The 15,720-nt window shown below is 48.4% G+C and overlaps 1 protein-coding gene across 1 annotated transcript; it reads right to left on the bottom strand.

The window, feature by feature from the left end:
- Nucleotides 1-5,827: 5,827 nt before the first annotated feature.
- LOC126536229 (very long chain fatty acid elongase AAEL008004-like) lies at nt 5,828-8,260 on the bottom strand. Its single transcript, XM_050183123.3, has one exon. The coding sequence runs from the start codon at nt 7,333-7,335 to the stop codon at nt 6,508-6,510; it is 828 nt and encodes a 275-aa protein (XP_050039080.1). The 5' UTR covers nt 7,336-8,260; the 3' UTR covers nt 5,828-6,507.
- Nucleotides 8,261-15,720: the final 7,460 nt, after the last annotated feature.

Raw genomic sequence — 15,720 nt, 5'->3', positions numbered from 1 at the left:
CCTTCATAGGAGTATATTAGCGGTTTAATTTCTTTTTTCCAAATCCTGGCCTATTCCTCTTCGCAGGTACAGTTTGGTCCACTCTTAAAGGAAGGACGTAGCTGACACCATAAAGCCAATATAAATGAAACACCTCTACTTCCCTGAGAGAAAACAAAATGGCTGACAGGACACATTAGGCTGACCATTTTTGCATTCATATATAATCTGCATTCCTTCATATCGTAATTAAGCTGTAACTGTTCGTAGCCGCATACTAAATGTGTGTTCCTTTTAACAGTTTACCACCACGTGAGCAGCATTTATCTGAGGTCACAACGACGACTACGACGCTGATAGTTAGCGCTTGTGTCAGTCTGTCGTTTCTTCTTGTGTCCATGTATTGTTGCGCCATACCAGATACCATTCCACGATGACTAACCAGCACAAGCCCATATCGCCACCCTCGTGGACTACGACGCCTTTGTTTACACTTTTACATTGACCTGATATACATGACACACAAGACCCACAGTACCATTTTCACATGGATCACAAAGAAAGAAAGAAAAAAAGAAAGAAAGAAAGATACAAACAAACGAACAAACAAACAAATAGGCAAGCGAACTAAGGCGAACTGTATTTTTGGTTGGGAATTCCGTGGGGAAACGTAGAATGACGATGGCAACCTCAAAATATCTGGCAATTCACAGTGAACAACAGAGCGACGAAGAAGGAAAAGCAGGAAAAATGAAGGTTGTTGATGCATAAAATATGCATCGGACACGGCCGCAGAGGACGCTCTAGCCACCGCGAAGCCCCGCAAACAAGACGGAAAGGCAAATTAACTGCGCATGCAGCGCCAATTAGGTATGCAACGCGACTAGAAAAAAGAGCGACAGACTTGCACCGGCCACGTGCGTGCGAAGAAAGAAAAATCAAAGCGCGCATGGACGTGACCGCGAGTCCGAATATTCTGGCACAACACTTGTGCAGTCCCCTCTCCACCAAGTGCCCATGCCTCGATGTAGACGTGCAGCGGCCACGTTCCGATGGAGGCGATGTGCAAAAATTCATGTCTACTAAGTAGCAATGCGAAACAAGCGATAGGACTGTTGATGCTTTTGGTCACTATCAGAATGTCATTGGCAAGAAAAAGAATGGAGCTATCGATAGCGCAATACCACGCGACGTGCCGCACTTGAATCACTGCCGTAAACCCTATAACGTTTTCCTGCATGCCCCCAACCACGCGTTAAGCAGAGACGGTAACGATCATAGTAGTCTGAGTTCGCGTAGTGCTCGCGTCGTCGAGTACTGCAGGCCAGTGCACGCCCTCGTCGTCAGCGGATTCTTTAGATGGTATAGCTTTTCATGCCGGTAGTATAAGCTCACGTGACGTGGTTCACTCGGAGTGGCACCTACAGGCAAGGAACAGCAATTCCTTAGATTTCTGGAGGTAAAGGCAAAGCTCCACAAAGCTTCTCCCTCAAGTGGCAATTGAATACTTGATTGTGCGTTTCTACTACCGCGTCCGTACCAGCACAACGCATGTTTTCAGCAATTCAGACAGGAGTCAACTGAAGGGCGAGAAATTTGGCATGCCCCAACAAGAATGCTTGAGTGACACGTTATTAAGTTACAAGTCTAACTACTTAGTGACAGAGTGAAAATTAAATTAAATTATGGGGTTTTTACGTGCCAAAACGACTTTTTGATTATGAGGCACGCCGTAGTGGAGGACTCCGGAAGTTTAGACCACCTGGGGTTCTTTAACGTGCACCTAAATCTAAGCGCACGGGTGTTTTCGCATTTCGCCCCCATCGAAATGGGGCCGCCGTGGCCGTGATTCGATCCAGCGACCTCGTGCTCAGCAGCCCAACACCATAGCCACTGAGCAACCACGGCGGGTAGTGGCAGAGTGAGGGGCGAAAAAGCGTTATAAATTGCGCTGCCACAAATTTCCGCTGATTTTGAGATTTTAGTATAATGAAAACATCAACTAATTTTGTTGGTCTGGTGAAAGGAAGGCAAGTTTTGAGTATAAATAACTGACAGCCATATGTTTGTTATTTTAGTTATTTACTCAGAGCATAAAGGGTTCCAGAGAGTTAGTGAGAAAAGCACATGTATATACAAACATATATGAATATCACAATCATATCGCCGTATTTAGAATATATGAATATATGACTGCTATATATATGTATATATATATATATATATATATATATATATATATATATATATATATAAAATTTGTCTGTGAAAGCAAATATTTTCTTTCACCAAAATTTTGTTGCGAGCATGGATGAACTTACGTTACTGATAGTAAGTTATCGTTAACTTTTTGGTGATATCACACCCAACAACTGCAACACTATCGACAGCACTATCAATAGCGAACGTTGGCCAGCTCCCGCACTTTTATCGAAAAAAGTACTCGATAGTAATACCATCGATAGCAATTTTACATAAGTATCGAAGCTATTTGACTTCTTTTACAGGGTCCGAGGTATATAAGCCCTCGCCTGGAATGTAGGCATGCAGCGGGAGCCCCTTTGGCGTGAACAAAACACTATTTAATAAATCAACTTCGCAATCTGTCACAGACTACATACGCACCAAATCGAACGAAGTCAACGCTACGTATGAAACTTGCCCGCACCACCGGTAATCACCCCCCGACCGCTGGTCGGTTAGCCTTGGCCCCTACGGCACGCTCGCGTTTGCTCTTATGGCGTGTAGCAATTCCACCGCTGCTCCACCTCGGCGTCGACTTACGAAGCCTTGGTCACGCTAGCTGCAAGAGGCCCACAACATCACGTGACCACCAGTCAGCCACCGGCATCGACGCAGCATAGCCGCGCGGTTGCTGATTCAGCATTCTGATCGGCAGTCGACGGCATCTCGGCAATCGCGATAAATATAGATATCATCGAGAGTCAATTTGCCCGTAGTATATGCATAACGTGTACTCAGCCTTCGGTGCACGTTGAATGACCCAAGCGGTCCCAATTCGGAGACAACCGAGTGTGGCGTTCCTCGTGTGCCTTTGGGACGTAAAACCGGCACTGCCTGCACTGTTTAATTTCGAAAACATTTGTGTGAGCAGGGGCACGTTTAATTTTCAAACAATCATTTCCTGAATCGCTGCCCCTGTGCACGGTGTCGCGGGTTCGATTTCCTCCAGCATTTCGATGGAAGAATGCTCGCGCATTGAGTTTAGATTGAGGATTCGTCTCATGTTCCCTGCTCAATATGACGAACAATGTAAGTACTGCGAACTGCTAGGAATCCTCAGGCACATTATAATGAATTGCAAACAAAACCCAGATTTGCTTCCTCTACCTTCCACCTCAAGAGCAGTGGGAGACGCTGCTGTCCAACTCCCGCTGCTCGGACCAGGTCACGTGTGTTGAGAGGGTGGTCGCAGCCAAGACGGAGCATGGATTCCCGTGAAGAGCGAACCACTCCTGCACATCAAGCCATCTTAAGGAAAGAAGTAATACCAACAAGTTATGTAAATTCATGAGGGCCACTCTACTATGGCATATCTGATATTCAATGCGTAGCTGCGTGACGTTAAACTCCGTAAATCAATCAATCAATCAATAAACGCCATTGGGACCTACAAGGGATTAGGCTGGCTGTTCCATTCATAAGAGCCAAATCCTCTACAGCCCTATAGGACACGGCGTTTCTTCGATCGTTATGTGCTCCACGAGATCCACAGTTGACGGCAACCCACCTCAGCGGGAGCTGCAGCATATAAAGAGGACCGTGCGTACTCATTGAACCGAAATGACATTTCGTAACATGCTGCCGACATAACCTACTGAAGCATATACACTGCAGTTTCTTCCCCTGGCTTTATCGTATTATTCTGAGATGGCCATTAAATAGAGAACATCCTTGGTTAATGGCATGACTCACTTACTTTTGGAACGTACGCTTCATGAGCGCATGAGTGATCGCGGCGCGGTTTTGAAGTGACGTGTCGAAGTTCGCGTCAGGGAGCAGCCGCACGCGATGTGCGTGGCTAACATGCAGAATAACTTAAATCCGAGCGGCGTTGACTTAGTCTGGAGTTCGGGTAAACAGGACGCAATGCACGAGAACTTGGATACGGGCATCACAGGCGGCTGAGAGAGGTCAACACCGCCAGCTTTAAAATCTCAGAAGGACCACGCAGTTTGAGTGGATCATGTGTCTGAGTGTTTCCTTTGTCGATATAATTTTGGGACAGTAGAGTCTTCAGCATATTCAATATTCCTGTATTGTCACAGCTCATAAACAAAAACCACTGGATCCCAGTGAAGTATTGCCAACGTGAATTCTGCAATGTTCTCTTTTTTTTTTTTTACTCGGGAGAGGGAGGGAGAGGTAAGGTTGACATCCTAGTGTGCGTCATACGAGTTATATGTATAGCATATATAGAGCACTCACTAAAAAACGCGGGATGTTCGCATCCAATGTTGCAAGAATGCCACCATTTTAATGAACTCCTCCTGCTCAAGGAAATTGCACTCTTCCTGGTATACATCAGACTTCTTTTCCTTCTTTAAGAACGTATTGTCCGCGTCTCGCATATCAAGGGAGCGAACAGCGGAACCTAGAAACAAAGGCAAGTCTCACGAGCCTCATTTAGCTCTTATTTCGTCTTGAATATCGCGCCAGGCCGCGGTTATGCAAGCGGGCTCTTCGGTAATGTCAGCGCGTACGTCCTAATCATGACCTTGTGCTGGCCGGTGGCATACAGTCGTCGGTTCTGTGCGAAAGAAAGAAATATTCGAGACAAGACCATTGAGTAAAGGTTCGGTTGGAGTATAGTGCAGCTCGCTCACCTATAGCTGCGAGTTGTTTTCGTGACTTGACTCAGTCGAAGCGGATGCACAAGTCTGTGCATACAGGAGCAGCAGCGACGTGCTTACAGCCGCCGTATCAATGAAGACACGTTATAATCAGGTTATAAGGAGACAACATCGAATGGTTTGGAAGAAAAGCGCATTAAAGAGACGATAAATAGAAAATTACTTGAGCAGTATCAGTCAACTCCGCCTTCACAATACCGAAAAACAACTCAAATACCGTGTGAGGAGGCACGATAACCCAGAAAATGCGCGAAAAGGGAAGACGGGTGGCGACGCCGCATTGAAGCTTCCGCACCAGCTCGCCGTGACGTCATGGATTTTGACAACGTCTCTTCGGGCACACTTATTCAATAAACATGGGCTACATTGCATTCTAAAAGAGCCATAGAATAAAGTTTACCAAGTTTGAAGAACTCTTACTGTGCCACAGTGGCCCAAATGCGAGAAGGTACTTTGAAATCCTTGACGTCACACTGAAGTACTGGTGCTGGGGTATCGGCACGAGTTTTCTTAATAGAACTTTGATCATCATGTAGTTTTGTGATAATCAACTGGTTACTGCGAACGTAATACAAATAAGCGTTTTAAAGAATGCTCCATCAGCCTGAACTAGTTAGCTGATAGTACGTGCTCGGGCTAAGTGTGACGGAGGCTGTACATAGTGAGTCGCCTTTGCCTGATAGCTTCAGTGTGTGGGGGCATAGTGGGTGGGGAGGTTTGATAAGCCGAAAATGCTTATTTACGTACTCAAGAGTAGCTAAAAGAGATAAACGATGCTTCTTTTGCAAGGTTGATATGTGTCCACACCCCCCCCCCCCCCCCTTTCTTCTATCAACAACTTTGGCGGCATGTAAGGCACAAAGACAAGTAAACACCAAGCAAAGCCGCCCACAGCGTAGACACCACCGAAGGGCGTCAGAAGTGCTCGATGTCGTAATGTTATTAAATCGCACAGAAACACGCGTGAGGCGTCATTTATCATATGCATATTTATTGTCATTCCCTTGATAATCCACTTCAACAGTCTTGTAAAAGTCTCTGAGTTTGTTCATACTCCCAAAACTTGTTTTCATATCAGTGGTAACGTATACAAAGGCTATAGCTGCACTTCGTCAGAAGTTATCTGCGAATCGACTCGACAATGATTGTCAAAGTCTGATGCAATCACATATGAAATGCGCATTTGCACTAGCACGTTCCCAGTGCTATCACAGACATCTCGCATCAGTAGTATGAAAAGGCACGCTGATAAGTAAACGACATTACAGCATTCTGACTGTCAAGATATATTTAAGATGGTAAAAGGAAAAACTAGCACCACTGTGCAGGGCGTCACGGAACATCAGTGCAGTCCCTTCAATTTCACACGTTGCCGTATAATGTCGCAGTCCTTTGTATGCCGCCTTGGAAGGGATTAACACTCACATTGAACAGAGCGACTTGTATGCACGCCGCAATGAAGGAAATCATGTGTTATGCATATAAGGCCATACCCTATCCAGGAAACCCGACCTGCGGTGTTTATTCGTCGCACTCATGCTCGCGGGTCTCTTGAAAGACGAGAGGCCCAAATGACACTCAGTTCTCACCACACGTCACGGCTCGTGCTTGATATGTTTCCTCAAGCCAGCCGAGCCTTTGTCGAAGCGTTTGTCTAGTCCGCTCTGACAGGGCCGCACGGTCCCCCTTTGTCCTTGGCATACAAGTTCACGTAGAACAGTACGAACAACGAGAAGAACAGCACGGCCTGGCCAAACTCGAGCCACACGAATAGGGGCACGTAGTTTCCCGTGGCAAAAATCAGCCCCACGGCGTGCACAAAGTACAGCACAAACTGTACTATCTGCACCATGGTGAGGTAGCGCTTCCACCAGAGCCACTTCTTAAACGCCGGCCCGAGTGCGGACAGGAAGTAGTACAGGTACGAGAGGACGTGTACGAAGCCGTTGATGCACACGACGAACATGGTGTGTGACTGGGCCGCGTAGGTGACGTTGATCCAGACGTTCCAGGCGACGATCACGTGGTGCACCACGTGCAGCGTGGTTACCTGGTCGTACTTGCGCCGCAACACGTAGAACACGGTGCTGGTCAGCTCGGACAGCTTGAACATGTACAGCCACCAGGAGAGGCGGACGATCTCCACGCTGGCTGGATCGTTGCTGAGGTCCAGGCCCATGAGGAACGAGTAGCCGCGGTCCCAGTAGGCGAGCTTGGCGAAGCGCACCACGAAGAACGCGCTGAACAGCGCGGCCAGCAGGTTGTAGACGAGGATGCAGCCCCGCAGGTCGTAAGGCTTGCGCCTCGACATCCACCGGGGTCCAGCGACCTTGACGAAGTAGACGTACGCGGCCGTAATGATGGCGACCGGCAGCGGGCTGCCGGTCAGCGGCCACCCTTCGGTCCTGCTGTCGCGCAGCGGTAACCACGGCACTCCTTCCGCAGCCGTGCCGCCCAATATGTTCGCCTGCTGCGACTCCATCGTTCACCCGTGCGTGTGCAAGGCGCTGCTTGAACCGAAATGCGCGCTGCCGCCGGCGCGCGTTCGTGAACCCTGCTGTCAAGCGTGCGCTCCTCCCGCCGGTCACTCGAGTTCTCCGTGCTCGGTGGCGATGCGAACGGGGAAGGGTTCCCAGGGCGAAGCCAGTTTCTTCTCGCGGCGGCGACGGACGTCGTTCGCCCTCTCTCCTGTTGTGGAGCGCAAACTTGGCCCACCCCCTCGCCCGTGTTTACGCTTTTTATTTGCTTGTTCGGCCCGTCCTTTCTTGGGTGCAGGAAGGAGAGGGGAACAGATCCTTTTTTTCTTTTTTTTTTTCGGGAGGGTCGCTGAGCCCCTCTTCGTGGCCTACAAGCTTGTTAGAATGCGTCCGCGTTTTTCCCCCTTTCTTCTTGCTCTCGATTCACCGCCTGATATGTGTGCTTTGCAGTTGCCACTCTGAACATTGCTCATGGCCACGGATAGCTAGTCTGCGAATCGAGATAAAGATTTAGAGTGACATACTTGGATAAGTGTTGTTTTATCAGGGTACGAAAAAATCACGCACTGTAGCGTTCTCTCCGCCATGCTTTGTCTTGCCAGTTCGCAAGAAATTCTTTTTTTTTTTTTTCCGTCTTCAGGACTATAGATAGGTCTGCCTTTTGCTTTATCCCCTATTGTTTCTTGTAAATGTGATCGCTGAAGCTTTTACATACTGTTGTCTCGTGTGTCTAGCTCAGCAGCCTAATACTGACAATAACAATAGTTCTTTAGCTTTAACTGTCACTTCCGTGAAAATAAGCAGTAGTTATTTTTGTCCTTCACGCGTGCAACACAGTTGCAGCATTTTGTTACGTTGGCTCGTGCTATCGAGCCCGAAGGCATCGTGAGCTAAATGTCAAAGTGCTGAATTCAGTGCTGAAATAAACATAACCTATTATCAAGTCTGTAGATGCGTTTGTTATGGCGTTCGTACACCCGAGTACATTAGCATGGTAATAGCCTCGCTTGTTAGTTCCGGTACGAGCGATGACAAATGTAATGATAATGACCCGCCGGAAGCACACACACGTGCAAAGAAATGATTACAATTGTCTTCTGGGCATAAACATACTTCTGCGCTGCTTCATTGTAAACACTCGTACAGCGTAATTACTCACATTGACGTACCGAGAATTTTCGTCATTTTGCGCACGATGACAGTTAGTAGTCAGCAATTAAGTGGTGTCGTCTTTTCAATATGCCCAATGCGCCGATGCGCAATACAAACGATTGCAATATGGTACGATCCTCTGTCTGTAAGCAATGTCACGTGGCGCATGCACCACATGCAGCGTCGTGACGTGGTCGGATTTGCGTCGCAGCGCGTATATAGAACAAAGTACCGATCAGCACGGGGAGCTGGAACAAGTAGAACCACTCGCGACATACCACATTACGTCAACAGTTCGTGCTCTGTGAGGACGCGCGACCACACCCCATGGGGGATATGGAATATGAAGTAGGCAAGACAGAAAATTCAACTTGACATGATGCGCCCCAGCGCGAGACTAGAAAGTACACGAAATCAAAGCAACGGACAGGGTAGGAGCGCCTATCTGTGCTTAGACTCGGTGGCCTTCAATGCACGGTACACGGTCACTTTTGCGTTTCGCCGTCATCGAAATGTGGCCGCCGGGGACGGAATTTGATCCCGTGACCTCATGCTTATAATAGCGCAACGCCATAGCCACTGAGCAGCCACGGCGGGTTCACTTTTTCCGTGCGAAATGGGGCGTTCGCATAGGCGTCACAATTTGCCTGCGGACACTTGTAAGGCTAAATTGCCTTTCTCCTGGAAGAGATCAATAAAAGGAGGCAGACGGGGTTGCGTGGGCGCGCCCGTGGCCGCATATGCACAAGAATTGTCGTGTGCCTTAAAGTGAAAATCGCATTTCTTTGAAACGGCGTGGTCCTGGGGAATTCACCATGGGTAATGTAGCTGTGCGGGCCACTTGCGGCCACTGTGCAGGTACATGTTTACTTGAGCAGGATGTAGCAAAACTAACGCGTAGACAAAGAAAAGAAGCAAACATTTTTTTTAACGGTGACACCAGGAAAAGACAGGCCACCGAAGGGGACAGCTATCCCAGTCATCAAAAATCAACTCGAGCGACCAAAAGGAGTGGAAAAAGTTTAACAAAAAGAACCGGGCATATACCCCTAACTGCGGTGATCATCGCAAGTGAAGCTGCCTTGGCTGTTTGCGTTGATTGACCGTAAGTGCCGGTGATGTTGACGGCATAGGGCAGTCGTGAGGTGACGTTAAATGTTAAGTTGCGTGTACCACTTGTGCTTTCTCTACCGAGTACGCAGAACACACAGTGAGAAGTGTTTCCTCGTGACTTTACTGTGCGCCATTGTTCGTAGTCTGCTAGAATGCTAGCACCACCATTGCCTCGCACGGTTCATCGCATCGTGGCAGAAGTGATGATTTGCTGGACGGCCGCTTGCGCATAGTGTCGTCTTCCCGCTGCGGGGCTATCATGCGGCTTTGCGCCTGCACGTTCTGCGCCAGTTGTTCGCATAGACGAACTTGCACGGTGTTCACTTTTCAGAAGTAGCATAAACGTAGCGTACCGTACCTTGAACTTAATATTTTCCAGTTTGTGCACAACTGTTCCTATAGTAGTAGCGTTTCTTTTTTTTTATTATGAGACCCCGAACTTGACATGCTTTCTTACAGCTCATTTTCCCTCTCCCGCGCTTCTCTTGTGTATGCGCGCTGCCACGAGCAAAGAGTGGCCACGATCCGCTGTTTGAGTGACTGCGTTGGCTTTTCTATCCCTTGCCTAGCTCCGCTCTACAAATTCTAAATATCTCCTCTCTGGACTGATGCGCGCGAGTACAAAGTTAAGCGCTTTAGCTTCTGCAATGCGTTTGATGGGAGCTCAGATTTAATTACAGACGTCCAGAGGGCATTGTGGAGATGCCCAGGGAGTTCTCGTTAGACAGTTCTCACATACCAAAGGAGGCACGCTTCCTCATATCGCCTTTCCCTTCTCCCGCACTCCTGCTATGTAAATTATACATGGAGAGAAAAAGCTGCTGAGCCGTGCTCCCCTCATGGCTGCAGAATATAGCACCTCCGCAGCCACTGGGGTCTGAGAGCTATGGGTTAATTGCAAAAGTCATGAGGTAGGTAGTGGCCACGAGGTAGGTAGTGGCTTCCCTCCCCTGTACTGGTGAGGGAAGCGCCGTGCCCGGGAGGCCACTTCCTGTACTGTAACGGGAAGTTTGTTGAAGCTTAGTGGGCCTTCCCAATCTGGTTGCTCGTGCACGTATAGCCCTGCTGTCTCTCGGCAATTCTTCTGCCTGTGTCAGGCGCCACTCCAAGCCTGAAGATGTAGTGGACTGGAGGAAGATTTGAACTTACGACTTTAATATTAGAGGTCCGGTGTTCTGCTTCTGCTCCACGACACCACCCTTCTATGATTTATATGATATCCCGCTCTTATTTCCTTCCGCGTTTACCTACAACTGGTACAGCACTATGAAGCGGCCGACACCACAATCGCAACGTATCAGCGTTCGTCTTCCTGGTTTCATTCGCTTGTTCGTTTTCCTTTCGCTAGATACCACTGGAGTTAACATGTTCGAGGCAAGAGAGAAGACCACGTCGCTTGCAATGCACATGTTTCAAATTTTGCTTTTTCTGTTTAGTCCGTATAAACTCTCTGGCGCGAACAAGTTTAATCATGCCGTATCAGTGATTTGCTGCGCCCTTGAAACTTTCGACTGTGCTGCGCAACCTCGATGTCCGGGGAGGAGTCAGTCCGGCCACATGAGCTTCTGTCGTGAATCATTTCCGCTGTATCTCGCGTACGCTTTTAGGAGGGACGTTGGAGTGATATGTTTTGGAGCAAGTCCTTATCCTCGTCTCTGTTTCCAAACAATTCCTAATCATAAACCAAACCGTCTGGCTACGTTAGAAGGCCTGCCATTCCAATATTTGTTCTACGGACATGAAGCAACTTCTACCAATGTGGTATGTGCAGCCGAATACGTTGATCCTTGAATTTACAGGCAAAGTACTCCTATGCTATCTCTTCCCGTACGTGAAAACTGCACAGCGCAGACCTCGAAATGTAAAGGCTTTGCAGCTACGACAACGGGCAAATTTCGTTTTCTCGCAGATTCAAAAACGTCTGCAGTTGGCCGCACAATATTTCACAGCAGCAAATTTACTAAGTGTTTAATTTAATATGATTTCGCATTAATGTGTTGTAGCATGCTAAGAAATCCACCAGGCCAGAATTCAGTAAAAAGCAGCCCCCCCCCCCCCCCCCCCCATGCCCTGCCTTCTCTTTATCTCTGTTCATTTGAACGCATTAATGTGTAGTAGCACGATAAGAAATCCATCAGGCCAGAATTCAGTAAAAAGCAGCCCCCCCCCTTCCCTGCCTTCTCTTTATCTCTGTTCATTTGAACACTACGACACAACAAATATTGCGTGAAATATTAGCCGTGTTATCAGAAAACATTGGGAGCTTCTATGCTTCTGTGCAGTGACCGCGAAAGAAAACACGTCAACCAAAAATAGAACACTGCGCTTTATGACGGTGGCTGCTACAAAGACGGAGCAGGCTTTGTGGCACAAAGAATGGAGGGAAGGGAGCTAGTGGAGCAGAGGTAAACACAGGGCGACCGGGTCCACTAAAACCCTACATCAGCGGTGATGCCCTCGTAAGACTTCAGTGCGCTCAACGCCGCATGGCGTCATTAGAACGCTCTCCGCGCACTGAAGAGACGTAGGACCAGACGTAATTGCCTCAATGCCCTTGCTACAGCAGGCGACAGACGATCACCACCTTCTCTTCGTCGCTTTCACCCCGTCCTTCACGAACGTGCAGTGAAGGCCACCAAAGGGTAGTACAAGCACACGCAGGCTTGGCAAGTGATACTGTGGCAGACTAAGCTGCTGGCGTTCTGAGAGAGAGAGAGAGCAAATAATAAATGAGAAAGGTAGGGAGGTTAACCAGAGCTGAGCCCAGTTCTGAAGTGGAAACAACAACAAAGACGCTAAAAGAGCGGCGCGGGATGCAAGCAAAACAAGGGGCTACTTGGCCGCTCGCTGGACGTTTGTCCTTTTCTGGCACGCTAAGTGGCGGCGGAAGAAAAGATAGAGATAAGAAGGCGTGTAATGACGTCAGTGTAGTTGAGGCCGCCTCGTCGCTGACGTCAGTCTGCCCTGCCGCCACGACAGGAGCGTTTCGGTCAATATATCGCGGCGTCGCGTAACCGTCGGAGACAGGTACAATCGAGAGCCTATGTTCAACTTGGGCGCTGGCTCTCAGGGTCGCAATCTCAAACAACCGGTCGTTTTTCCATTGATAGGCGTGTACGCGCACGCAAAGCGCGTTTCCCACGGCGGCGGCGATTTCTGGTGCGAGTCTTGGGAAGGAAGACGATGGCGTTCCTATCACGTTGCGTGGTGACTTGGCTCGCGCTCAACGCGCTCCACTTCCTTTTACTCGTTGTCATTGAAAACGTAACAAGTGGCGAAACTGCGAGCAGACTGAAATGCTGTAAACGCGGAGCACAGTCTTGTTCAGTTCATTTGCATTGCTCTGGAACGACTGCTCACGTAATTTTAACGCAAGCCCATGTTCCGAAGCTCATGAGGCATTCCAAGTGTTTGAAAAACAGCGCTGAAGTTATTTATTGGTTTATTTATTTTACCTTCAAGCACACAGAGCTTTACAGAGGTGAGTGGGGTACATAAAATAACAATACAAAATATCAAGTGTGATAATATCCACAATACATATGAGGAAGCAATGTTAGGCTCACACAACAGAAAGTTTGAGTAAAGGTACAACGCGAAAAACAGCGTCTACATAAAAAAATTAATACACACGTACACACACTCGCACTTCACGCACCATCAAAGAAATAATTGCGTATGGTTGCACAAAATAAGGCATGGTCCCAAATTGAAACGATATCGGAGGAACGCTGGTTCCATTGACTGGATGTGCGAGGGGTGAAAGGGTGCTCCTCCCTCTTGAGACATTTGTATAGAGAAGAGCTGGGAATGTATTCAAAGCTTATGCCCTCCCCGAAGTGGCATCTAGTGACTATCTCAGTGGCAATAAAGCTTCTGAAAATGACGGTATAGAGTTCTTTACCACACGCTTTTTTTTAAGCCACTGCGTGAGTGACAACAGCCACCAAGACCTGTGACATGCTCAGTGCTCTGAAGCTTAATGGAACGAAATGTAGTTCTATCTTGAAATTTCGACCACCGAAAGTTATTTAAGTGCCTCGGCACACGAGGCCCTGAGACAGCTCCGATGCGTTCCAGCCTTCACACTGGCTGCTGAGCTTTGGACAGAGGTTTTATATTACGGCTTCTTCAGTTTGTCGGTGAACTCCGCGAACGCGCTGCCCTTGTTTTGCACTAAAAATAACTTAAAGCGCTTGCGGGAAATTGAGAACGCGCGATCGACGGCGTGCATAAGCAAGGGCTTGACCTGCAAAGCATATAAAAGTTGGTAAGCGATCAAGCACAGAACTCCGCGATCAAGATGTACGTGAATGAACTGCTACGTGCGAAACTGTTTTGGTTCGATCTTACGCGGCTAGCAATACAGCCGATCTAATAATAGTTCGCTACCGGCACTTAACTCGCCGGGTTTTCACGCGAAGCCTGTTCGCACGTTGAACCTGATGCACCAGGCTTCGCGCCAGTTTTCTATACGGCCATGAGGAAAAAGGCTCGCTGGTCGAGGGCGACGCCTGAAACGACTAGCTTTTCATTGCGTCGCGGAGCATCTACAAATGTGAAACGGGATAAAATAAAACGATAAACGGCACACTTTGTCGGTGGCGTCCGGCGGCAAGATTCCCGCCTACGTGCCATCCGTGGAGTGAGCTTCTGTGAAATAAAAAGAAGGTCGTCTATATATACGGCAGGCTTGTGCGTATAGCGAGAAGGTTTCGCCCTAAGAAATTAGCCGGCGATCACGACGGCTCACAGAAAGGAGTAAGCGCGACGCGACATCAAAGCGACGCGAGTCAACCAACGTTATACGCCTCGCACGCGCGCGCACACGACTCGCGTAAGCGACACGACTCACATAAGATTCGGACTGTAAATTAGCGCTAGTCTTAGTTCCTTAGTTTCATTTGTTGGGACACGTAAGAACTTCAAGAGAGTCTATGCTCGGTTTCACAAGCATGTGACACCGCAGTGTAAGCTGAAGTCGGCGCGTTAGCCAATCAAGAACGCGATTACAGAAACGCGTGTGTCCTTGTATCCCGCGTATCTCCGCGTCACGCCTCTGCATTCACGAATGCGTTGCAAGTGCACCCTAAAGCTCGGTTGACTCCATCAATCAGGGTGCCACGATGCAAGCGTGCCGTCAAGGACGGCGACGACAGCCTTTGAAAAGACGACCCGCTCCGCGCTCCTTCCCTTGTTGGGTCACGAAATATATTCATGTGGCACCTTTTGACACGAATCGGCGAATGAAACACCGGCAAGAATTGTGCCGAACACAAGAGACGCATAGCTCAGTCGCCAAAGTTTCGTCATTGCGACGCTGCAGGAGTCCTAGCCTGTTGGGACGCATTGTGTAATATGCATCATCACCTTAGTGACACCGAACGTCTCCATCCCGCGTACATGTTAACGACACCGTCTGTCCCCCTTGTCTCCATAATGGGGCGAAGGCGTTCGTGAAATGTCATCTGGCATGACTGCAACGATCAACTATCCACGTGTACAATATAGCCTGAACGATATGGTGACGAAGGAGTATGTTATCAAAAGCGCGTTATGCGATAATCGCGCATTATCTTTGTTCTAACGTGAGAAGACGGGGTGACCGGAGACGCGCTTGTCTTTCGAGTGGTGGTTTATTTTATGCATAGCAAAAGTATGTCACTTAGGACAGAGCTGAAAGGTGTGCAAACCCCGCACCCCGGGAGGAGGCAAGCGACACGATGGGAAAGGAGTTGCGGCGTCCGCAGGATTTACTGCTGCACTGACACATCGTAGGCTAGGGCGACAACAACGTGTGCAGTTGATACACTGGAAAAGTTGGCCCAGTTGCTTCTAGTTGAGACCACACACTGTTCCAGCTGAAGAAAAAAAATGCAGTTTCGCCCATAATGCTATAAGCAGTGACGCAATAGCTGGCGCTCTATTGTACGCAGTAAATATTAAGCACTGTTTCGTCTGGTTTCCGTTCGAGTGAGCGTATATGTAGACGTTAGCGAGCATGGCTGCTTTCGAAAAGAATTAAACCTTCTTCAATGTCGGCTCCAGTCCATGTCGTTGCCGTTTATGTAGGTGGCCCTCTACGGTGGTAGAGAATAGGGGCATTAGTTGAGAAGTTCCGTTCT

Source organism: Dermacentor andersoni, chromosome 4 (genome assembly GCF_023375885.2).
Source record: "Dermacentor andersoni chromosome 4, qqDerAnde1_hic_scaffold, whole genome shotgun sequence".
NCBI classification, from domain to species: Eukaryota; Metazoa; Arthropoda; class Arachnida; order Ixodida; family Ixodidae; genus Dermacentor; species Dermacentor andersoni.
This window is presented reverse-complemented; position numbering and strand designations above follow the sequence as displayed.

What these genes read in the sequence shown, in the direction of transcription:
- LOC126536229 (XM_050183123.3), bottom strand. Translation starts at nt 7,335, where the DNA reads ATGGAGTCGCAGCAGGCGAACATATTGGGCGGCACGGCTGCGGAAGGA.